The sequence below is a fragment of the Microtus pennsylvanicus genome, chromosome 4 (assembly GCF_037038515.1).
Source record: "Microtus pennsylvanicus isolate mMicPen1 chromosome 4, mMicPen1.hap1, whole genome shotgun sequence".
NCBI lineage: Eukaryota > Metazoa > Chordata > Mammalia > Rodentia > Cricetidae > Microtus > Microtus pennsylvanicus.
Genome location: NC_134582.1, coordinates 129,587,965 through 129,612,678, shown reverse-complemented (window position 1 = coordinate 129,612,678; position 24,714 = coordinate 129,587,965). Strand labels below are relative to the sequence as shown.

The 24,714-nt window shown below is 39.0% G+C and overlaps 2 protein-coding genes across 4 annotated transcripts in view; one reads left to right on the top strand and one right to left on the bottom strand.

Moving 5' to 3' along the window:
• Dclre1c (DNA cross-link repair 1C) overlaps positions 1-4,350 on the top strand; it is a 43,174-nt gene extending 38,824 nt beyond the window's left edge. For 2 of the 3 annotated variants that reach the window (XM_075970478.1, XM_075970480.1), the window contains exon 15: positions 4,014-4,350. In XM_075970478.1, the coding sequence (XP_075826593.1) occupies positions 4,014-4,093 (80 nt within the window). In that variant the 3' untranslated portion in view covers positions 4,094-4,350. The remainder of the gene's footprint in view (positions 1-4,013) is intronic. The other variant, XM_075970479.1, reaches the window with a different exon arrangement.
• A 3,982-nt stretch (positions 4,351-8,332) lies between these two features.
• On the bottom strand, positions 8,333-23,401 carry Suv39h2 (SUV39H2 histone lysine methyltransferase). Its single transcript, XM_075970481.1, has 3 exons — positions 23,064-23,401; positions 21,031-21,176; positions 8,333-9,223 (listed from the first exon to the last, which is right to left on the bottom strand). The coding sequence occupies exons 1-3, from the start codon at positions 23,314-23,316 to the stop codon at positions 8,543-8,545; spliced, it is 1,080 nt and encodes a 359-aa protein (XP_075826596.1). The 5' UTR covers positions 23,317-23,401; the 3' UTR covers positions 8,333-8,542.
• Positions 23,402-24,714: the final 1,313 nt, after the last annotated feature.

The following is a 24,714-nucleotide window of genomic DNA, read 5'->3' as shown; positions in this document are numbered from 1 at the left end:
CCACACTGACTTTAGCGAAGAGTCAAATATGCAAAATACATTATCATAGTTTGCTTCAGCTGTCAACTTGAGAAACCTGGGGTCACCTTGGAAGAGGGAACCTCAATTAAGGAACTGTGTCCATCAAATCGGCCTGTGGTATGTGGAGGATTTTCTTAAAGGCTGTGGGCAATCCCATCCCTGGGCCCATGTGCCTGGGCTGTGTAAGAAAGCCAGTGAGCAGAGTTCAGTCTCTGCTCCTGCTTAACTTCCTGTCAGGACTATTTCCAAGTTCCTGTTGCTGAAGCCACTATACACTCAGGACATGTGAAATGAAGGAACCAAGCTGGAGATGAACTGATGACCTTTATCACAGCCACAAGGGTGTCTACATACACACATCTCTTTAGATAAACAGCTATCACAAGGTGAAGGTATAAAAGGAAGACAGTGGAGGAATGGGGGGTAAAAAGGTAATGGAACAGTGTGGATAGAAGCACAGTACATTACACGTGTGGAACTTAGAATGAAACCTCTGTGTACTTGTTTTGTCTTTTTTTTTTTAAGGTAAAAATCTTAAACTGGGCATGGTGGCACATGCCTGTAATCTCAGCAGCAGGAGGTAGAGGAAGGCGAGTAATAGTTCAAGATAATCTCCAGCTTCACAGAAAATTCAGGGCTAGCCTGAGCCACATGCTACCCTACTTCAAGACCTACCCCCAACCCACAAAATCAGGACCCATTAAATTTCTATTAGTAAGGACAAAACAAAGCCACATGTTTATTAAACATAATCCTTTCCCCTCTGTCCTCTCTTTTCTTTTAACCTGAATGTAAATAAGACCAAATATCTTGGAAATCAAAACACTGGATTTTTTTTTTTTTTAAAAATCTGGTCTTTAAGCCTGAGAATACTTCAAAAGTGAGTTTGGTATCCGGGGAGAAGAAAACCACACCTAGAATGCTTTTAAGATTCTCAAAGAAAAACCAAAAAAAAAAAATGCAATTTAAAAAATATATATATATTTTCTTGACACATTCTGAAAATTCTGGGTAGCAAACATAGAATGAGATCTCAAATATGCAAACAGTGTATTCTATGTATTGTGAACGAGTAGCCTTGTGAAGGCAATATTCTGAATAACATTGTAGCTTCTCCCAAAACAGGTTAAGAGAAGATAAAGGAAGTGCTGAATTCCTGGATTCAGTTCATTTTACTTGAGCTTATTACAGCCTATTAAGGCCCAGAGCAGTGAGTTTAGGTAAATCTTAATCAGGACACTGAAAGGATTATTTGCTGCCATTTCTTTCTTTTTTTCTTTTTTGGTCTTCACACTGGACACCATGATTAGAATTCCCAGACCCAAAGAGATGAAAGTAAGTTTTTTCTTTATTGTGTTGTATACATGGGAAAATCCCATCTAATCCCCACAGATTAATAAAAGTTCAATAAGACATAACTTTGGCCAAACTCAGTATTATCCATTTAAAAATTCTTGTATAAAACAATATCTGTTCAAATATAGGTTATTTTTCAAGGACATACAGAAAATGCAAAAATAATTAAATTTAGTGGAAAGGAACTATTAAAACTGCCAGGCAGTGGAAGTAATGTGATGTGAATTACACTGCCATTAGGGACAAGTGCTCTCCGAGGCTGTTGCACTTCTGTTCAGATGAGAGTTACTTAGTGTGACCTCGGTTCACGCTGTGGCTCATTCTGTACTCATCTGCCCTGCCTGGCACTCCCAGCGGGTCCTCTTAGCCACACTGCTATGTCCTTGCAAAGAAGCATAATGGCCAGCCACTATGGACTTCTAGAGAAGGTGATTAGAGATTTTTCTTCAGCAGGATTAAAAATCTAAGACTTTCAGGTTCAGACATACAGTCTTTGTAATGGTCTCTATTGCTTTAGAATGTTATCAAGCTAAAAGAGTATCTCTCACATTTCTTTTTATACCTGAAATATATCATTAAGATGTCGATGTTTTAATGTAAAAGTAGAAAATACAGTAAAAAAAATTCAGTGCCGCTTGTCTCAAATACAAGATCAGTGAATATTAAGCAGGAACAATATAGTAAAAAAATAAAATAAAATTTGTACATTTGCCTAAACTGAATTATCTATTTGAATCATGGTAAAAGGTTTTATATCAACAGCCATTGCCTCATTGCTTTTCAGACACTAAAGGGGATACTTGCCTATTAAGAAGTAGTTCACTTTCCATGTTTAGTATGTAACCACCAAATATATTCTGTTTGTGTGGCCAGCCCCTGGAGTCCTCTTCAAAAGCAACAGTAATGTACTTTGCAAATATCTTGAGACACAAGTTGTACATTAACATACATATAACCTTGATAATAGAAAATACCTTTTCAGTTCTTAGAACAAAACACAATCCTGTGCTCCGTTTCCTGAAGTTTCAATTGAGGTAACCTCTGCAAGTCTCAGCCCCACATTTACATTCAGTTCTGACCCTCTTTTTGGGAGGGCTGTGGTCCAAAGAATCTGAAGACAATTCTCCAGAACCTGAAAACACAAGAGAGGGAAACATTTTAGAATAGGGGCTTGAAAATGGCTCAGCAGGTAGAGTAGTCCATGCTCTTCTAGAGGACCAGCATTTAGTTCCTAGTACCCATGTCAGGCAGCTTACTTCTGCCTCAAACCCCAGCTCCAGGGGATCCCATGCCCCCTTCTGGGTACCCATATTCACATGAACATACCACACAAATCTTTATTTTAAAAAAGATATTTTAGCTGGGCATGGTTGGGTAGGCAGAGGCAGGTGGATCTGAGTTTGAGGCCAGCCTGGTCTACACAGTGAGTTCCAGACTAGCCAGGGCTGTATAGTGAGACCCAGTTCCAACCATAAAAGATACTTTAGAATAGACTTTCAATCTTCTGTTTTGTTTGGTTTTGGTTTTTTGAGACAGGGTTTCTTTGTGTAACCCTGGTTTTACTGAAGCTAGCAATGGTGATTACTTTCTCAAGGCTTTGGTTAACTTTCAAGGAAATAGCTTTGTACTTCTGTGAAATCCTAAGACAATTTGTTCTGAGTTGTCTTGAAACAATGGGATAGGCTAATGTGAATTATCTGCCATGATGACATTCACTGAGAAAGTTCAGTGAAAAAAGGTGAAAGATTTATACAATCCGAAGAGAAACCAGAGTGTAAGAGAAAGTCCAATGTACAATTATTCTTTCTTTTTTTTTAAAGGTTAACCTGCAGCATCATTTTTTTCTTTTTTTTTAAGTATTTATTTATTTATTTATTATGTATACAATATTCTGTCTATGTGTATGCCTACAGGCCAGAAGAGGGCACCAGACCCCATTACAGATGGTTGTGAGCCACTATGTGGTTGCTGGGAATTGAACTCAGGACCTTTGGAAGAGCAGGCAATGCTCTTAACCTCTGAGCCATCTCTCCAGCCCCATATAATTATTCTTTTTATACACCATGAAAAGCACAGGCAGTGAGGCCAAGTAGGAATAGCACATAAAGCACATTGTTCATAGAAAATATTCATAATCACAATATAGGCAATATAATTAAATACTTTAAAAAGCTATATTCAAGAAGGAATTCATATGTAATTGAAATAATACTTTTAATCTTGTTAATATTTATCTATTAATAAAAATTGAAAACCTTTTTATTTTTACTAATATTAATAGTATTGAGAAAAGGTGTTGTAAATCAGCTTCCAAAATGGAAGTCCTAAGAAAATCAGTCTGCAGTGACGTAGAGGACAGACTGTGAGCCAGCTTTAGTTGTCAGATGGGCTTTGGACCTTAAGATGACAGACACACACCAATTACTTTCATTTTTAAAGATTTTTAAATTAGTACAGAGTAATGTGTTCCATCTTCTCCACTTATATTTATTTAGTGTGTCCTCCCCCTGCCCGATTTCTTTTACCTTCGACGTTAGTTTGGCTTGCCTTCATTGTCATACTGAAACCAATACCAATGAAATTATTCTTGAAAACCATACCTTTCATTTGATAATCAAAAGTCAGCTCCTCTCCAGCTTTTATGGTTCTCGTGGAAAACAGTGCTATCCTGGGAAGCCGAGTATCAAGGTTATCGATGAAGACACTGAACACCTGAAGGTTGGGGTCACACTGAAGAGAAGAAAAGCTGCTGAGGTGAGACTGGCATGGAGGTGCCGTCTGCGCTCCACAGCACAGGGTGAGCTAGCCTCCCACATGCACACTCAACTGCCAACCAAGCGCTCCCGATGGCATGCACATTCAAAATACACTTTTCATATATAAGAAGCTCTCAATCATAGAAAAAGGTAAATCAAGTATCCAATATTTCACTTTTGTCATAGCTTTTTTTTTCTGGAGAATTTTAATCCATCTATAACATGAACATTTTCCTTGTAACTATTTCAATAATATGTGTGTATAGATACTTTAAATAACTATTTTAAAATAAAATCAGCACCATGGAACTCAAATTTTATATTACATAGTTTCATTGCTTAAACTTTTATTTGGACTTGTTCAGTATTTTGGGAACACTAAACTAGAGAATATGCAAGAAAAAAGATCTAGGGAGTCAAACCAAGAAATTTAAATTGGTGTTTAATCTTCCCCAAAGAGGAAGTATATGTTGGTGGTAGAGTGGCCTTCTGTACTCATAGGTTCCACGTCTGTACTCAACCAACTGCAGAGTCAACTAGAAAAGAAAAATCCTACCATAGTCTTGTATATGTACAGGCTGAGTGATCTTGTCCTCAGTCTGTGAATACAACTATTTATATTCTAATAGGCATTAGAAGTAATCTACAGATGATTTAATGGATAAAAGAGGATTATGAGTTATTATATATGTCTCAAATTTAACATAAGGAACTAATAAGGATTTTGGCACCTGCAGGGGGTCTCGTGACTAATCCCCTAAGATACTGAGGATGGCTAAATCTCAAATTTGTCGTTAAGAAATTATTTTACAAACATTTAAACAAATTAGGCAACCAAAAAGGAAGTCTAGACAGTCTCTTACATTTCACTGAGATTCACATACAATTCTTGGTAAGCAATCCACCACACATTTTAACTTGGCTACATGTCATACTATCTAAGACATAACTTCTTTTATTATCTGCCACATATATATAAATGCCAAAAGTACTAACCTCACTGGGCTTATTGTCTGGTACTTAGAAGGTGCCCAATAATTATTATTGTCCTTAGTTTTGGAAACAAGTTTTATAAAGTAGAAGATTCTGGAATTGTGGTTCTAGGGGTCTGGCCAGATGGCTCAGCAATTAAGAGCACTCACTTGTTGCTCTTGCAGAGGACCTGAGTTCAGTTTTGAGCACCCCCATTAGGCTTACAAACACCTGTAACTTCAGCTCCAGGGGGTCTGATTCCTGCCCCTCTGACCTCCACAGGCACCTATGCACATATATACACACATACACAAATAAAATCTTAAAAAGAAAAGACTGCAGATCTAACTTTTTAAAACATGAACTAAAAATTAAAGAATACTAATTTATAATTTAGGGAAATAATCCTAAATGCTTTAATGTAGTATTAACACACTGACATTCAAAACAAAACAAAACAACTCTGTTACCTTAAACTGTACAGTAGTCCTTCCTTATCCTCAGATGACTGAAACTGGTGATAGTACCAAACCCTATATTGTAGGGGTTTGTCCTATACATATATACTTATAACTTTCAGACACAGTAAGAGATTAACAAATAACAAAAATGGAACAATGTTAAGTTATATGACTGTTGTGTCTCTATGGAACTATCTTATTGTACTTTAGCCTTGTTGCTTAAAGGAAACACTTGGGCAAATCCAAATTGCTAGCATTACTAATCTTGTGCTTCTGGGCAATTCCTGAGTAAAATAAGGTCACCTGAACACAAATAATACTGTAATGGTTGACCTGATAACCCAGAGAGGTAGCATCTACAGTGTATATACCCTGAACAAAAGGATGGGTCAAGTCTCCAGCAGATGATTTCACCTACTTATAGGAATAGCAAACAACTTAAAAGTAAGAATGGATTATCTCTAGAATTCCCACTGGGTATTTCTGGACTACAGTTAAGTAGGAAACTGAAAATATGGAGAATAAAATGTGGCTAAGATAAAGGGTTACTGCACACAGTACAATTTAGTAGTATTAACTTCTATAAGATAACTTTGTTCAGTCTTCAAAACTTTTGCTTAACTCCTTTGCTTATTAATTGCTCTCTTCTGCTATGAAGTTATCTATCTACCCTATAAAGTTATTGGAAAGTTTAAATGAAGTGAGATATAAAGACTAGTAGAACATAGTAATTGGTAAATACCTCAATATGTATGTTATATTATAGCAATAATGTCCTGACTTAATAGAAGCCCTCATATTAAAATACTATGAATGGCTATATAAAAAGTTATCTTCCAGTTAAGGAGAAATCATCCAAACAGCACTAAACTGAACTATTTGTCTTACTGCTCCTTACACTATGATTCACAAAATGGGACACATTTCCATATCGCGCTGCATCCACTGTGAATTCATCAGATTCATAGTCCAGATCAAAAAGATAGGTGATTCCTTGGTTGTCATATAACTGTCCACGCTTCTCAGCCTCTTCACTTGTGATCACCTAAGGTGGGGAGAAACAACAGAACTGTAGTTTTATGTTTTTCTTTTTGTGACAGGCTCTCTCAAACTTCTAAACTCCAAAGATCTTTCTACCTCCATTTCTTGCATAGCTTGGACTACAGGTGACACAGTGCTCTGTAAAACCACAGAATATTATACAGCCACTGTGGAGCCAAAGAAGCATTATTAAGCTACTAACATTGATACAAATATTTAAAAAGAAATTCAAGTGTCATCAAAACAAACATTCATATGAACTAAAAACTAGATAGAAAAACAGTATAGAAATGAGGGAAAGTGATGGTATAGAGGACTACTGAAAATGAAATCTGATATAAACTGATATATGGTTCTGTACTACCTGCATTATAATCCTGTGTGCAAAGAGCTGCCCACCTATGCTCGACAGGACAGAGGAACAAGGTTACCTTCACAAGAGTATGCAGTCTCAAAAGGCTCTCCAGCATGGCTCTCAACCTTCTTGGTGCTGCGACCCTTTAATACAGTTCCTCATGCTGAGGTCACCCCAACCATAAAATTATTTTCATTGCTACTTCATAATTGTAATTTTGTTATAGCTAGGAACTATAATGTAAATATCTGCTTTGCGATCCCCAAAGTGTTGCGGCCCACAGGTTGAGAACCAATGTCCTATGAGGAATAACACATGGAAACTTGTTATACAACAGGCTTTATGTTATACATGCAATGAGCCATTTGGAAAGCTTTGTTTTTCAGTACAGAAGCTTCAGCTCAAAATCATGGCCTAGGGCTGGGGATGTAATTCAGCTTCAAGCATCAGGCACTGGCTAGGTTCCAAACATCCCTGTTACCATGGAATCTGTCACAGCTTGGTCAGTATTCAGCTGAAGACATCAACACTAGCCAAAGTGATGTATATTCTTAGCTAAAATTCTCTGTGCCTGTTTCTTCATTTGTAATAGTGGAGATAAGTCCTCTTTCAGAAACTTGAAGATTAGGGGGCTAATATACTAAGGTGCTTAGCTGTGGCCCATGATGAGTACTATGTTAACACTTATGCATATGATAGTTATCAAAGGAAATATGCTAGGATTTGGTAATCAGAGAATGCTCTGCAGTTCAGGGTAGTGTTTATTTAGTTATTATTATAATAAATGCTTTTTTTTAAAAAAAAGTTTTTGGAGACAGGGTTACTCTGTAGCTTTTGAGCCTACCCTGGAACTAGCTCTTGTAGACCAAGCTGGCCTCAAACTCACAGAAATCCACCTGTCTCTGTCTCCCGAGTGCTGGGATTAAAGGCATGCACCACCACCGCCTGGCAATAAATGCTTTATACATATTTGATAATACTAAAAATATTTTCTGCTCAGTAATGTCCTTCATACTGATACAAAACAGAAAAGAAATTTAATCATACTGGACCAAATAATGAAATAAATGGAACTTCAAAGTTTCAATGTCAGCATTTATGTAGGTAGGCCTGACTTTCTTCTTAAGACTTCTGTGTAAATATAGTTAATTTTAAAAAATATGGGCGCCAGGTGGTGGTGGTGCACATCTTTAATCCCAGCACTCTGCACTCTGGAGGCAGAGGCAGGCGGATCTCTGAGTTCAAGGTAGCCTGGTCTACAGAGTGAGTTCCAGACAGACAGGGCTACACAGAGAAACCCTGTCTTGAAAAACTAAACACACACACATACATATAAAAAAATTTAAAAAAATATGCTTCAGTGGTTATGAATGAATGCCAACTATTAACTTATTTTATTATCTATTTGCTCATATAAAAAGTTTTACATTTTTAACTATACCAGTGAACCTTTCTCCTAAACCTGAGAATGAATTTCTACATATCTGCAAATGATAACATCAAAACGTATCACGTATTTACATTAATAAGGTAGAAAGGTAACTTTTTGAAAGTATATAGCTCATATCCATAGGAGAAATTTAATGTACCTCTCCAACATATTCCATGACAAAACTCATTCTTTTAATCTTCACAAGGGTTTTTACACCCCAGCCGCAACCATTGCTAGTTCTAAAGATGCACAGTGAATACTGTGTGCCTTTTTGTACAATCCTATTGGGACAATCAGGTCCACATTGACACCTTGAGTTACATTCGTAGATGGGAGTGCCAGGTTTGATTTTAATTTGTTGGTTCTTATTATAAGCCAAAACAACTCCGGCCTCAACAGGACAACACTTTCCCATGAAGCAGTCTGTACACGAACATCCGAAGGTAGCTTCATTGTTTATGGTGATTCCTGGAGCTGGCCTGTATTCGTTAATGTAGTAAAAGTCTAAGGGTGGGCCCTCCAAGTCAACAGTATTTTCAACAAATATCATCCCTTTGTGGTTCTTTCTTCTGTTGAGGTAATCTTGCCATCTCTGGAGAGCTATTCTTTGCTTGGCTTTCTTTACAATGTACTCAGCAACAGCAGGTGGCAAGGATTTCCTACTGTTTTTTGGAGTGATTGCCTTCCCTTTCTTTACCCGAGATAAGAAACTATTCTTGTCACTGGAGAACTGCTGCAGCAGTTGTGGACACCTGAGGTTGCTCAAGGGCTCCCAAGTATTCGTAGACTCTGGCCATCCTTTCCATTTTACAAGGTAATATTCTACATCCTTAAAATAGAAAAGAAAATATAATTCAGATTATGACAGTCTCTATAGTGGCATTTCTCTTAATAATTTAAAATATATGAAGAGCCAAGTAAAGTGTAAGTCAGATAAACAGAACTTTTGTATGCTATCTGAAACACACTATTTAATGGGATGTAACATCTGACAAGAGACCAAAGCATCCTATCTAGAGAAAGATAAAGGCACAGAAACCTATGATTTCAAACAGTATTAGGTCAAACAAAAAATTATTTACCTTGATCATGGAAACAGATGGTCCCAAAGCAAACATTAGGCTAGTGGCTCATATGGCCAGCATAGTACCATGTATTCTCTAAGGGCTATAATAATGTTCACTGGACATGTGGGAATTTATATCCTCAACGTCATGGTCACACATCCCTTAGATGTTCTAAAGATAAGCTGGATAATCACTGTTAGCCACATGTAGCTACTGAGAACCTGAAATGTGGCTATACTCAAATGATGTTCTTTGAGCATAAATACTGCACTGAATTTCAAGAATGGGAGGTGCAAAAATATACCTTTAAAAATGCCTGTAAGGTTGAAACATTTTACAGATATTGAATTAAATATATTATTGAAACCAATTACTACTTTGTATGTGGTTACCAAGAAATTAAAGTAACACTGCAGTTCACATCATTGTTTCTACCAGATATTAACATTTTAATAAATGCAGACCTCATTTAGAGAAACCTGTGTAGCTTAAGTAGGAGGCATGAAGGACAGCAAAGATCCACTTATCACCTAGAATGTTATTGTCCACCATGGTTTCTGAAGTCTCTTTTACACACAGTGACTGTTTCTTTCCTTAAGGTCAGCTGACTCTGCTAAGGGCCTAATTTAAAGGCAGTTCGTGTACAATAATAGTAAATTCTAAAGTGATGTCTTTCAGTAATTTCTTGTCTTAGAACAGCTAGCACATAACCACGGACCCTAAGGTAAAGTAAGCTCAGAAATGCTCCTAAAATATCAAGGTGGGTGGGAGGCTGGAGAGATGGCTCACTAGTTAAGAGCAAGGGCTCTTCTTCCAGAGGACCTGGGTTCAATTTTCAGCACCCACATGGCAATTCACAATTGCCTATAACTCTAGTTATTTGACATCCTCACACAGACATAGATATAGGCAAAACACCAACACACATAAAACTAAAAAAATAAATAACTATGGTGATTAAACATTTGTTATTTTTAACTTTTTTACATGACATCTTATATGTGATTTCTCTCTGTATGCTGTGAATATGTTTTATTACACTAGTTAATAAAGAAGCTGCTTTGGCCAATGGCAGGGCAGAATATGGCCAGGTGGGAAATCAGAACAGAGATACAGAGAGTAGGCGGAGTCAAGGAGATGCCATGTAGCTGCAAAAGGAGGACACTGAAACCTTATGGTAAACCATAGCCTAATGGTGATACACAGATTAATATAAGTGGGTTAATTTAAGATATAAGAGCTAGGTAGGAATACTCCTAAGATGCTGGGCAAGCAGGGCTGTAATAAATATAGTTTATGTATGATTATTCGGATCTTGGCAGTCAGGAAACAAAGGTAGTCTTCATTTTGAAAATTGCGCCCAATGTGGGACCTGAATTGTAGTTGTACTAAAGAGTTCCACAATAGCCTGGAATGGAGTATAACAAAGGCTTATTTGGGGATAAACTAGCAGTAAGGGTAGCAATCCATAGTCCTCTGTGTGTGCTGGGAACTGGAACTGAATGTAGCAGAAAAAGGGCCACACATAGACCATGCCCAAAGTGGGCCTGTATCTTAAATGTTATTGGTTAAAGGAGTTCCCACGACATATATATATTTGTGTATATGTATATATTTGTATGGTACATATACATGTACCATAATACATGTGTGCAGAATGATGACTACATGCAAGAGTAGGTTCTCTACTTCCACCAGGTGGGTCCCAAGGATTAAATTCAGCTTGTCCAGCTTGATTGCAAGTGCCTTTATGCACTAAGCCATCTTGCTGTCCAGTGTTTTCTTAATTTGTGGATATTTAAAAAAATTACTTATTTATTGCAATAAATTTGCCTATGAAAATTTCAGTTAACTTTTACTATTAAGTAGGAATGAATATAATAGTTGTTTTAGTACCTACTAATCATCCCCCTGCCCAAAACACACACAGTACTAGAGCTCAAACTCTGGACTGACACGTGCCAGACAAGCATTACACCATGTTATAACCCCATCCCTAGCCCATGACTTCAACACAAATGACTCGGGGTCTTTGGTATACTGCTAAAGTACAAACTCAGTTCAAGAACAGCTGCACTCCCACAAGTGAGCTTATCTTATCCTCATTATCAGAACCTTAATTTTTTATGTCCTATTCATCTATCATAATTCATATGAATTAAAAGAACTGTTTCATTTTGAAAACTGTTCAAAATATGTTTGGGCTTTTTCTATTAAAATGTATTTAATTATGATCTGACGATATATAGTACACAAACTATATGATCATAATACATGTATGCATGTATGTATGTATGTTATGTATGTATGGTCATTACAGAAAGGAGAAATAGAAAGCCTGGATATACACCAAAGTGTGTCTAATTGGGCCTAAGGCCTAAAGATTTTTTCCTTCAGTCAAGTAATGATAATTTAGTACTGTTGATACCAGATCTACCTACATAAAACTAGTTATGAGATCCAACTAGCATTTTCTGAACTCATCTATTCCCTATAACTCTTAAGTTTTGACTTTTGATAGCAGAAGAAAGCAACACAACACTTTTACTGCAGAAAATAATAAAAGACAAGTACTGGCTCTAGGCTGCATGATTAAATTACCACTCGAATGAAAAGAAACATCATTGAAGTTCACTTCCCAAATAACTGTAATGGTTAATCTTAGATAAGTCACTTGTATTTAAAATGACTGAAGTTTTTATATACATATATCAACCACATTGGTAACTAATCAATTCCTGTACAGGAAATATACTTTAAAAACAAGATTGATTTTGGCAAAACAGTATGAAAATATTAATATTTTATTTCTGGTTTGTAGTCTTTTATAAGCATATCTCATTTTTAAAATCTAAAAAAAAGACTTTATTTTTGAAAAATAAGATTACTTTATAAAAACCACGGACTTATAAGGCAAATTTAATTAATTCAATAACCTATAATTCAAAAATAAAGCCAAAAACCTTTTTGGCTTTTAGCATACCTCAGATGTATATATGAAATAAACAAACAAACAAATAAAAAGACAATATGTGAAATAAATATCAGTGGAGGTCAATTCAATTTTAAATGCCAAAATAACATAACCAATACTATTAAAACAGAAAGATGGTAATCAGTAGGGGTCAGACAATTAGAAAAGAGAACAAAGAAAGCAGAAAGACTACTATCAAAGGCTGCCTTTTTGTGTGTATGTATGGAACACAGTAGGCAAGATGAAAGCAAAAGTTGTGGTTTGTAATAAAGCATCAAAAAAACAAAACCAGTTACAAGATGGATCTGTTCAGTTTGCAGTCGAGAATGTTGAAGGGAGAGGAAAATTGCAATGCTAATGCTAACAAGTAACTGTGGGCAACTCTAAACCCTATTTACTAAACAGTAAACCCTATTTACTGTTGGGCACTCCAGTACTTCTTACAATTCTTAGAAGCCATGGTCTGTGTGAAGCTTAAGTACATATGCATTTAACTCCACTTACAACCTAACTACCAAACCAGCTGAGTCTTCTGTTCTCAGCTAATCTGACCTCTCTTCTATAACAGTAGTCACGACCTTACATTCCTTAGCGCTCAAGGCATGACTTTCTCTAATCTTTTCTACTTTCTTTATTGGCATGGCTTCTTGGCCCCTTTTTATATAAACGGGTGTTTATCCTTTTGAGAATCTGAGAAAAGCTATGAATCTATATGTCATATAGGCAACTTTTTGGGTCACTGGAACTTGAGCTCTAATGCTTTCTTTGAGCTTGATCTCCAGGACTCAGATGGTACAAGGAGAGAACCAACTCAAAGTTATTCTCTGACCCCTACATACATGCCAGGGTACATTCCCCACTCACAGCATGCTAAATAAATACGTGTAAAAAACAATAACACAACATTCTTGAGATTGGTTCCTGATAGCTCTCACTGTAACATCCCACTATAAACCCATTCATTAACTACTCTCTAACCACACTGAACTTACCTGAAAGCCAGTTTTCTGCTGCTTGCTCACGAAGTTCTCCATGATTAGAATGCTATAAGACAATTGCCTAGAGAATTTATTTTAATCTCATCTTATGTGTAGAGAAACCTTTTCACTTAAAAGAAAATGAGCATGTGTGTAAGCCTATGTTCATGTATATGCACCATGTGTGTAGAGTGCCCTTACAGGCCAGAAGGCAGCAGATCCCCTGAAACTGGTAATACAGACAGTTTTGAGTCATCATTCGAGTGCAGCAAACCCAATCCACATGCTCTGCAAGAACAGCTAGTGCTCTTAACCACTGAGCCATCTCTCCAAACCCCCATTCATCTTTTAAAATAGCTCAAAGAACAACTCTTTCGTGACATCTTTCCTGCCTCTCTTGCCCAAGAACTGAGCACTAACTTGCCTATGCTTCCATTTCTAAGTTAAACTATGAGCAATTCATGAGAAGGGACGGAATTTTTTTTTCATAGCCTCAAAACACGCACAATACTTCTATCAAAATTTGAATACTTCTATATGTGCAACAAAAATTTCTAGAATTAATGCAATATAAAAATAAAAACAATATTATGAACTTTCAAAAAAATGAGAGCCAGTCATGGTTTTTTGTTTTGTTCATTTGTTTGGGGTTTTTTTTTTTTTTTTTTGAGACAGGGTTTCTCTGTGTAACAGGCCCTGTTCTGGAACTAGCTCTTGTACACCAGGCTGGCCTTGAACTCACAGAGATCTACCAGCCTCTGCCTCCCAAGTGCTGAGATTAAAGGTGTGCGCCACCACCACCCAGCATGTTTATCAATTTTTTTTAATATTTATTTATTTATTATGTATACAATATTCTGTCTGTATGCCTGAAGGCCAGAAGAGGGTGCCAGACCTCATTACAGATGGTTGTGAGCCACCATGTGGTTGCTGGGAATTGAACTCAGGACCTTTGGAAGAGCAGGCAATGCTCTTAACCATTGAGCCATCTCTCCAGCCTGCATGTTTATCAATTTTAACTGACTATAGCTAACATATGATAATGAATATCTAAGCTTTTACGTATACATGAAAATATAGGAAAATAATATTTTCTTTCTTTCTTTTTGGCTTTTCGAGACAGGATTTCTCTGTGTAGCCTTGGCTCCGTAGAAAAGGCTGACTTTGAACTCATAGAGATCTACCTGCCTCTGCTTCTGCCTCCTGAGTGCTGAGATTAAAGGTATGTGCCCAGCAGAAAAACATTTTCTACATTTCTATTCCTTATTTCTGCCATTTTTTGTGATAACCATCATAGTCCATATCATACCACAACACCAGTGTTATTATATAAATAGTTGAGAACCAGCATTATCAACAGAAGGTCTAACAGAAAAGGAACTCCAGTGTAGGCTCAGCAATTAACAGCATTGGCTGCTCATCTAGAGTACTCAGGTTCAGTTCCCAGAACCCACACAGCATCTCACAACTACCTATAACTCCAACTTCAAGGGATACAACATCCTCTTCTGACCTCTGTAGGCACTGTACACACATGTCACACTTACATACATGGGGGCAAAACACTTAACATAAATCAGATGATTGATGGATGGACGGATGGATGGGTGGTTGGTTGAAATGAATCTGACACCTGGTTAGATCCTAAACTTGAAAAAAAAAATCTATGCAACCATAGGAAAGTCCTTTCTGAAAGCTCTACTTTTATAGTCCTTAAAATTTGGATTATATGGTTGAAGAGTTGGCTCAGTGGTTAAGAGCACTTATTGCTATTGCAAAGGACCTGGATTCAATCCCCAACACCCATATATAGTGGCTCACCACTTCCTTGGGCACCAGGCACATGTGTGGTACAGATATATATGCAGGCAGAACACTCACATACACAAAATAATAAAAAAAAAAACTGAGGTTGCTGGGCAGTGCTGGTGCATGCCTTTAATTTCAGCTCTCAGGAGGCAGAGATCTCTGTGAGTTCAAGGCCAGCCTGGTACACAGTGAGTTTCAGGACAACCAGAGTTATTACAGAGAAACCCTGTCGTGGGGAGGAAAAATAGTAGTTGCAGTTTAATGATTTCTGCTGTTCTAATTTCTAAAAAATTACTTCAGATGTGCTGTCTTTCAAAAATATTAATCTACTGTTAGATACAGACTATTCTGTTTGAGCCAGGTAGTAAATACACTAGTACTTCTAGATATTCAGAGATACTGATATACCTTAAGAAGTTTTCCAAGGGACAAAGCCTATCATTGGGAGTGGGGCTATTGTTATGATTTTTTAAAAATGCTGCAAGATCCCCAGCAGCAGTAGGCAGCAGAAATGCTGTAGGTCCCAAATGGTGGTAGCGGGCCATGTGGCGGCACACAGCAGGCACTGGGAGCAGCCAGTACCAGGCAGCTGCCGGTCCCCAAGGGTGACTGGTCCCAGGCAGGGAGACACATGGTGGGCAGGAGACATAAACATGGATAGACAGGACATGTAGAATGAGGTTAAATATTTATTCAGGGAGCTATGGAGGGGAAGGCAAAAGGGGAGGTGAGTGGGGAGAGGGAAAGAGAGACAGAGACAGAGAGAGACAGAGAAGGGAGGGAAACAGAGAAGTGGAGAGAGAGGCAGAAGCGAAGCTGTCTCTCCCAGAGGAAGACGTAAAAAGAGAGTGAGCTCAGGCCAGAAGCTGAAGATCAGCCTGCCTCAGCGGATGGAGGAAGGAGTAGGCATGGCTTGTACAAACAATCATAACAACTACAATCTACATTGAGTTCATCTATACCACTGAGTGACATCAGATAGCATTTTCCCATTTCTCAAGCTGGTTACTTCATATTGCTCTAGGTTCAAGGTCTTCTATCCCACTTCGTTTTTAGTAGCATATGGCCCTTGTTCCTAACTGCCAGTATCCTACAGATATTAAACTGTAAGTCAATGTAGCTATAATACAAGAGATGTACTTTACCAATTATTCTTTAATGTCCAACTCTTTGGTTTCTGCCTCACTATTAGTTCTAAGTAACATTTAAACACCTCCCATTTTTCAAAAGCAACATAAAACCAAGCTTCCTTGGACATATAAATGTTTGCATAGCTAAGGAATCTCTGAGGTCATAGAGTATATTTTAGCATATAGCTCTTTAGAACATTAAAAAAGTTTTAAAGCATACAACTATGACTCAATTTTTAACACAACTTTAAAACTATAAATGCCATTATACCATTTTTTTCTCTCCAGGAGTAGGCTGCTTTGAGAGTCCATACTACTTGACTCTGTGTTTTTATCCCTCCTACTTATTCTTCACATTGTTCTTTTGGCTCTTCTGTTCATGGCAATACAGAAACCACTTGCAGGGCATGAATAGCCCTTTGACTGCTAACTTCAGTATATTCTTCACAGATTTTTCTTTTATCAACTGCTCAGTGCTCTTTTACTATCTCTTCTTTCAGCTCCCATTAGTCACACCTCCAGATTCCCTATTATCTTTCCTGCCAGTTAATGGCAGGAGGCTTACTCTTCAGGATTCTTCATCCAGTCCTTGTGCTCTTTTTCATCTGTTTTGCTTTGACTGCTCTACCCACTGAAGACTTGACAGTAGAGTAACGTTCTCGTCATGCCATTTCTGTACTTTAAAAGACTCCATGGTTCTGTGCTTCCCTCAAGATGAATCCTAAAGTCCTTTTGCCTGTAAAGAGTTGCACTCCTTCTAGCTCATCTTAACTATGCCAATGTTCTATCCAGATTTTCTATTCCTTGAAGGAGTTGGGCTGTCTTCTGTATCAGGATCCCACCCCCTTATCTTTTCATTTCAAAACATGTTTCCCATAGATAACTGCCCAGTCTCTGCACAATAGGTCCTTCTATTATGCCAACACTCACCTTCACTGTAATTAAGTACTTTGCACAGGAACTTAGTACTCTGCCCTGAGTAGTCATCTCACTAATTATGAGTTAGCATATTCCCAATAAAAAATGCTAAAGGTTACCTAGAGAGCAGCTTCTTAGTGAGAAGAGGACCAAGAAGTAATCTACATTAGAGGAAAAAAATGAGAAGCAAAGAGAGTATGAAGAACATTGAAAAATAGATTGGGGGGTTGGTGAAAAGAATAACAATGAGGAGCTACAGAGATGGCTCATATATCAAGAGCACTTGCTGCCCTTGCAGAAGATCTGGGTTCAGTTCCCGGAACCCAGATCAAGTGGTTCACAACTACATGGAACTCCACTTCCAAGAGAGCTGGCATCCTCTGCCTCCCATAGGCACCTGCATGATCATGCACATACATACACTTGGGCACAAGTACATAGCATAAAAACAAATAGCTCTAACCGTAAACACTGATGTCATTGAATTGTTAAAGGTCAGTATCTATTGTAAAAAAATTAATATTAATCCATTCAATATTAATTATGCACTATAATTAATTGTTGGTGTTGTTGTCACTACCCTTATTTCATAAAGAAACTGGAGGACAGAGATGCTAAGTTGCTAAAGATTACATCTAGGCAGTCTTCCATAGACAAGAGAGTCCCAAAGAAGAAAATCAACCACAGTAAATGTAACAAACTAGTCCAGACAACTTTAAGGTCTTCAAACTTGACAATAGGTGGTCAGTGATAGGGACACACAAATTGGAATAAAATGGGCCAAAAAGTTAAAAGAAAATTAACAGGATAAAATAAATACAAATCATATATCTGACAAGGGATTTGTAGGTATAATATATAACTAAAAAACTTAATAGAATACAACTTTAAAAACTGAGTAAGGGATGGGAGACAGCTCAGTAAGTAAGAGCACTTGGCATGCAAAGTATAAGGACTTGAGTTCAAATCCCCAGTACGTCCCCCACCTCCCCAAAAACAAAACCTGAGCACTGCTGCAAGGACCTGCAGTTCTAGTGTTGGAAGAACAGAGAGGTAGACTCTGGGAGTTCAATGACCACTCACCTTAGCCTAAATAAAATGTATCTGGTTCAATAAGAGATTCTGTCTTAAAAAAAAATAAGGCTAAGATGGACAGACCTTTTCTGGCTTCCACATGTGCCCACAGAAGCATTCACACTCATGTGCAGGCACTACACACCAATGCACATGTATGCACACACACACACATACACACAAATAAGTAAATAAATAGAGTATTTTTAGAATGAGCAAAGGATCTGAATAATTAGTTCACCACAACAGTTACAAATGTCCAGTAAGAGCATGATAAAAAGATGTTGGACATCATTAATCTCTAGAGAAATATAAATATAACCCACAATGAAATGCACTTCTCACAAGGATAGCTACATAGAAACTAAAACTTTTATACTCTGCTGATATGTAAGTAAAATGGTGCTGAGTTCTGGAAAAGCTTGGCAGTTCCCAAAAGAGTTAAATAAGAATATCTTATGACCTAGGAATTCCACTGCAAGAGAAAAGAAAACGATGTCCATACAAAAACTAGCATACGAACATACATAACAGTATTAATTATAATAGCCCCCAGACGGAAACAACTGGGATGAGATGGATCCCAGGTAAGAGCACTTGCTCCACAAGGAGGAGGACATGAGTTCAAGTACCAGCAGTCATAAAACATCCGTCAAAACCACATGCACCTGTAACCCCAGTGCTACTGAGGTCAGAAACAAGCTCATCACTGCGGCTTGCTGCCTACCAGCCTAGCCCAAAGTTTAGCTAGCGACCCAGTCTAAAGCAATCCGACAGTGGCAGAGCAGGACATCTGAGGTCCTTCTCTGGTGCACAGACCTTAAGGAGGGAGGAAGAAGGAGGGGGCACATAACTCAACAGAAAAAGAAAATAGATTTGGCAGTTGCTTAGGGCTGGTGGTTGAAATTTAAACAGTAATAAAAAATAAAGATGAAAAAATTTAATGAAAAAGGTTCTAAAACTAACTCTGAGAGTATACTAAGATTTGAACTGAACACTTTAAATAAGCAAATTTTATCACAATAAAAGTTTTTTAATGAAATAAGAAAGAATATACAAGAAAATACCTGTTTGAGTAGAGAGGGGAAGCCAAAGGTTAGAGAAGATGTGAATATTACTGACACAAATGAGTGAAAAGAAGAGCTTAATATTTAAAAGACACAAAGCTGGAAAATGTATTTTATACAGCACTGAAGAGGCCAGAGCATGATGACTGTGAGTTCAAGGCCAGCCTGGGACTAAATAGAAAAACCAGTCTAAATTAATTAAAAAGAAACCGCAAGTTCAGATAAAGTCCTGGGGGAGTCACCAGGAAAACATGGTGACACCTTTGAAAGACCAAAGATAGAGATGACTCATGGTGAACGAAGATCGAATGCTAAAGGCTTAAATTCATAGAGGCAGAAGGCGAGGAGTCTTCAGTTGAATAGGAGAAAGCAAGGGAAGAGGAAAAGGTCCAAAACAGTACTAAATATTGGGAAAACCGCTGATACAAGAAAACAAAGAAGCATGTAAAAATCTTGTCAAGTAGAACTAAACAATGAGAATTGCAGGAGTTTGGTTTGTTTGGTATTTCTTCCCAGGGTGGGGGGACTGCTGGAGCTTTATGAATGCCAGGAACATGCTCTGCACTGAGCTTTAGTTCCCTTTAACAACTTTTCAGAAATGGACTGGAAAGAGTCTAAGTTGTACAGGATGGGCCTGAACTCGCTGTGAGCCTTCTGTTTCAGCCTTGCTAGCAGCTGGGATTACAGGTCTATGCCACCAGGCATGGCTTAAAAGTATGTTCTAATGGAGCTACTGCATATGATCAGATGATATGCCTAGCTAGGCTGATCAGGCTAGGACTTCTAAACAAAGATGGCACATGGCTAGGCTCTTTCAGTGGTAGGGTACTGAGGGTGCTGGTAGAGATGGAAGCTTGACTAAGATCCCTACATGGGGAAGGCAATGCTACCACAGGAAGACAGGCATTCAAAGGAAGAAATGGACTTACCAAGGGGCTCAGCAGAGATGGAAAAATCACATTAAATACATTCTTGATTGTTTATCTGCAAGAACTGAGATTAATGGCCAGCAGAAAGCTATAAGCAAAAGAATTACCAAAAATATAATTACAGGGTTTAGATCAAAGAGCTTCTTGGAATAACACATTTTAAGATGAATAAAGGGAAGAACAAAGCAACAGTACAATTAGTTGCTGAAGTTGAAGATATGAAATAAAGGCTTGAAATGACCACGAAAGCCTGCCCATTCTATCACGCCGTAACTTGTAACCCAGTTTGACAGGATGGCAGGAAATGTAAACGGGGATGCTTCCGGAGGACAGTCAGTAAATTCTACAGCTGGCTTGAAACCTCAGGTTCCTTCCAGGTGATTATGGGAAATGTGATCCAGGAACAGCATGAATTACAGGAAAAGTCAATCTGACATAAAACATTTGCTCTGGTAATCCATAAGGAGATAATCAAGAGTTGGATGTAAAATGATATAAATACCCTAAATACTCTAATGTAAGAGCACTTATACTTCAAAATCCCTTCAGAGTTATTTGACAAAAATCTATGACTTACAACCTTAAACAGTATGAAGAGCTTTGCTTATTTTTCAGGCTATTTTTATGTCAGAGAAACATGAAATAGTTGAGTATGAACAGGTCTCTGTCAAGGGGCTAGATATTGCCTTACCTTTACTACCTTGTAGTCACACAAGTACTCCACCTCATAATTGTTTAGATTCCTTTTGGTGATTCCAATCGATTTACATGTGAGCTTTTCTTTTCTACATAATTCCTGAAGAGTATCAAGTGAAACTAGGCAAGGCACACACCAGGCTACAATAAGAAAATAGAATTCTTTACTAATAAAATAGCTACTAGGAGGAAACAAAAACATCAAAACCTCTCAACTGACAATTTAATAGTCTAGAAACGCACACAACAAGAAGCCAATTATGTGTATTTAAGAAAAAGTTACATGACAAGGAGCTATTTTTGGTGAATTGGACTTCTATCCTACTGTTTTACTGACAATGGCTAATTCTTGCTTGACCACTTAAAATATTTCATGTCTAGGCTTTCTTAGGACTACATATAAAGGCAAAAGTAAAAAGCAGTAATTTTTTTACTGTTATATTATATTCTACACAGAATATAATTGTTCTCTTAATAATAAACAGCCCTCTATGACATATTTTTAGAAACATATCTAATATATATTCTAAAACAATTACAATTTAAAAGTAACCTTTTCTTCTTTCAATCTCTTTTAATAGCAAAGTAAGCTTTTAAATCTGAAATATAGTTCTGCAATTAAATCCATACCCTACCTTTTCCATTTTGGAATACTACAAGAGGAATCTGAGCTTCATTTATTTTGCCCATGGTAAAATGTATCATCAATATTCATAAACCAGAAAAATCTACTTGAAAAGGAGAGCACCGTAAGTAATGCTTATTTCCTGCCCTGTTCTCAAACCAGCATACAAAACTATACTCAGTGTAAATAATCCATAAACAAGACTTAAAAGTCAGACATACTAAGAATAACTTTACAGAGGCCAGCAATGAACTGGGCTCCATCCGGAAATTAACGTTAGCAAGGGCCCAATCTTTCTGGGTACAGAGCCATTAAAAGTGGTGAAAACAGAGGTGACCAAACAAAATGTATCACTAAGGCATCAATCAAGCTGTCCGCAGTTCTGTACTGAGGTGAAGGTCAAGGAAGGGAGAACACAGCTGCTCTAACTTCCCCACATCCCTTACTCATCCCCCTCCCCCCCACATAAGAACTTCATTGCAGAAAACTGTTAAGCATCATTTCCCGGCTCCAGTCACTGCAAAAGACTATTTCTGGCACAAGCAAAAGGCAGTCTTTTCCCCAAATTTGCAAGAATACATTGATTGTTTAGGTGTGGTGGTTTGGGAGTAAGACAGCTATAAAAAGTCTTATAAGTCGCTTCCATCTAAATATCCTAAGGTTGTTTTGTGTAAGGCTAATCTCCTTATGCTAATCATCTGCAAAGGGGCATCCTCTTGGTTACGTACCCAAGGTGTTTGTTGTTTTAAAATTTTTTATCCCTAGCTGAGAATCCAAAAACACAACTCTACAATGAATGGAAGGTGGTTTTGAATACGAAAACGTCATAACGAAGACCATTATGTGTAATATCACAAGGCACCTCTCAATAGAAATGCTACACTTTGAGCATTTCCGAGTTTTTTTTTTTTAACCTGCAATCATTTGGTTTACAATATTCCACAGCCTATAACGATGGAGGAAACAAAGTTTCATTGTCCGGATTATTTTATGACATCCCGCTTATAAAATCCTTCCACCACCCCACCCCCGCCACGCTTCAAGGAAGCAGAGTTGCGGGGGATAATAAAGTGTCACCATCTGAGTGAGGCGGAGGAAAGAAAGCTGGAGAACCACCTTTTCATTCCAGGCTGCTTTACAAACCCGGGACTTTCAAAGGGCGCGCGACTCGGGCGCACGCACGCGCACTGTGTGTCCCCGGCTTCAGCATCCACATAAATAACCCGCAAGTTCCAGCCGGGCCCCCCAAAGTTTCCAGGAGCTCAGGGCTGTGTCTGCACACACCCACTTTCTCACGGAAACACTTCACAGCGATGCCAGGCCGGCCGGCCCGGACGCGGGCACCGCACCTCAGCCCCGCTCCCACCGCTGCGGCAGCGCGCGCGCGTCCTTTTCCTGCTCACCCTTGAAAGAGGCGGCGCGTGCACACACGCCACCCAGGACCCGGGCCCGCGGGACTCGGACCCCCGCTCGCACGGAGCCGCCGTGTCCCGGGTCCGTAGCCGGCCGCGAGGGTACCGCGCTCGGGGTGTCCGCGCGGAGGCGTCCCGCCCACATCGCCGTCCGGCTGGGCTTGGGCCTCGGGAGCGGACCTGGCGGCCGGTGACACTGCGCTCCAGCCTCACCTCTCGGGGCCTCGGCTCCGGCCGCCGCCATCTTGCGGAGCTTTCATTCAAACTGGCGCGGTCAGCCTGAGCAGCTCAGCTGGCCGGACGCCCCGCCCCGGCTCGCGAGGGACTCCGGAGCTGGGAGGCTGCAAGGAGCGAGGCGTCCTGACGTCACTGGAGGCCGACCCCAGCCGTTGGAGACACCGCGCATGCGCGACCCGCAGGGGGCGGGGTCTGTTGGCGGGAGCTTGATGAGGCCCCGCCCCTCGCTGGTTCCACACCTGCTTTGGTGCCAAAGGCTGCAAACCAGAGTACCCTCCCTGGTCGGGTGCTTTGAGTCTCTTCACAGAGGCATGGCATGCGCTTTATAAAATGCAAAATGTGCTGTGTGGCTTAGTGTGCACCGATAGCTTCTTTACTACCTCTTGTTCCTCAGCACTTCAACCCAAGCATGCCCTATTTTTTCTTTCTCTCCGAGTCACTACAGCTCAGGATCTCAAAATTGAATGCACATGGGCTCGCTCGGAGAGACGTGGTCTGTTTGGATCACTCAAAGAGATTCTGGTGAGTTGATATGGCCGTGTAGCAAGCAATTGAACTCAAAGGCAGGGTCTGACAATTGTCAAAATCCAGCCAACCCTGCCAACAGCTCACTTAGTGAAAGCAAACTTACAAGGTACGCTTGTAACAAGGATTTACTTTATTTAACATTCTTGCCCGCCTTAAACTGGGTTCAGTTTTTAGCCAAGTACACTGAGGGAGAATTGGGTGACTGTCGTTTTCACATCACTGTAAATCTGGAAGCTTGTAAGGAGAGCCATTGAGCGCAAAAGTCTTTCTGTAATTCCATTAGCAAGTCATGTCAGTGCTAATAGGAGGTGCACACTGCCTGTCTCCTCTCCATTTCCACCGCCGTGGCCTTTCTCCACATCTTCATTTCTCAGCCAAAGAAGCCTAACTGCTTTGACCTCTTCTTTTGTTCAGCTTCCAGCCACTCCCTTGAAACTAAAGTGAAACAAAGGAAATGCGTGCCCTCCTGCTTTAAAAACTTCCCCACACAGCACACCTTCCCGTGCCTGAGACCTCCTGAAAAGTCTGTTTTCCTCGCTTACTTTGGACCATTCTCCCCTTTACCCACTATGTTCTATGGTTTTTCAAATTTTTATGTACATAGTCAACCACAATACATATACAATTCAAATACAATAGACATACAATTCAAATGTCATAGGCATATTCAAAAATATTTTCATGTGTATCTCCTATGTGCCTTCATGTGTATCTCCTATGTGCCTTCATGTGTATCTCCTATGTGCCTTCATGTGTATCTCCTATGTTACTAGGCATCTGCTAGACAAGAAAGGAAAACAGCGTCTGTCCTCTTGGAGCCTCTTTCCTGGTGGGAAGAACGAACAATAAGCTAGCAACCCTATTGTCAATTGGGGGA

Coding starts and splice junctions, on each gene's coding strand:
- Suv39h2 (XM_075970481.1), bottom strand. CDS start 23,316: ATGGCGGCGGCCGGAGCCGAGGCCCCGAGAGGTGAGGCTGGAGCGCAG. Junction 21,177..23,063: donor ACGCGCCGCCTCTTTCAAGG/GTGAGCAGGAAA, acceptor TTCTTATTGTAG/CCTGGTGTGTGCCTTGCCTA. Junction 9,224..21,030: donor GTGACTACAAGGTAGTAAAG/GTAAGGCAATAT, acceptor TTCTATTTTAAG/GATGTAGAATATTACCTTGT.